This window comes from Fusarium redolens, assembly GCF_020744475.1.
Source record: "Fusarium redolens strain MPI-CAGE-AT-0023 chromosome Unknown BKA55scaffold_19, whole genome shotgun sequence".
NCBI classification, from domain to species: Eukaryota; Fungi; Ascomycota; class Sordariomycetes; order Hypocreales; family Nectriaceae; genus Fusarium; species Fusarium redolens.
The window spans coordinates 56,618-57,705 of NW_025763682.1; the positions used below are offsets into that span (position 1 = coordinate 56,618).

A 1,088-nucleotide genomic window follows, 5' to 3' on the forward strand; every position below is an offset into this window, starting at 1 on the left:
CAGTGCGCAACTCTTATTCCTAACTGAATGAAATTTAGAGGGCTTCTTTATCGTTCTTGTAATAGTAACTAATCCCAGGGCATTTTTATATCGCGCGGTACACCGCGGGGGGTCATCTGTTGTGCCACCTCATCATAATTCCAGCCCGGTTGCCCTAGGTCTTAGTTAGGTATTACACAACACATCACCATATCATAATAATTAGGAAATCATGCGGGGTATGGAGCCCGGCTCATGAAAAAGACTGGCTGATAAATATGTCATACAGTATATGCCCACGGTCCGATTGAACAGAGCATGGCCTCGTAAATGCTTTATAAAATCATGCGACTAACCCCCACCGCCCTTCTCATCTTATTCAAACCACCATCACTTTCACATATCCAACGATAAAAACCAACAGTTTTCAATATGGCGCCCTCAGTTTCTGAATCAAAAACTTCTATCTCTACCGACCAGGCACCTGCAAAGAGTGACAAGCAAGAGTCAAAGCTTACTCACCTCGAGAGGGAAGAGATCGCTTTTACCGACAAATACAGTTCGCCCGATGCTTATATCAATGGCGAACAGGACACCTGCTGGTTTCATTGGCAAGGGAGTCTAGATCTGAAGCCTCTGCGCTTTGAGACCCGAACCGGTACTATTGTCGCTGTGTTGCGCAGCTCCGAAGACACTTGGCTGGGGAAGCACAGACACCGTGGCCCTGTCACTGCTGTCACGCTCAAGGGTGAAATGAATTACAAGGAGTTAGTTTTCCACGCCTTAGGAACAAAAGACTATACTAATTATATCTATTAGGTATGACTGGGTTGCAAGACCTGGTGACTACGTGGTAGAGAACCCCGGAACTATCCATACTCTACATATGTGCAAGGATACGGAGGTGCTTGTTACCGCCACAGGCAGTCTTGAGTTCCTCAACGATGATGACACCTTGAAGAAAACTTTGGACATTTTCAGCTTCGCTCAAATGTATTACGAGCACTGTAAGAAGCAGGGAATTCAACCTAATAACAAGCTGTGGTATTAGTGCACAACAGACTAACGCTCTTTATCTTTACATAATTACATCAATTTATATTTTTCCG

The 1,088-nt window shown here is 44.7% G+C and overlaps 1 protein-coding gene across 1 annotated transcript; it reads left to right on the forward strand.

The window, feature by feature from the left end:
- Positions 1–368: 368 nt before the first annotated feature.
- Positions 369–1,088, forward strand: BKA55DRAFT_667258 (uncharacterized protein). Its single transcript, XM_046197822.1, has 2 exons — positions 369–746; positions 799–1,088. Exons 1-2 carry the CDS (start codon positions 412–414, stop codon positions 1,028–1,030), a joined length of 567 nt encoding a protein of 188 aa, XP_046043803.1. The 5' UTR covers positions 369–411; the 3' UTR covers positions 1,031–1,088.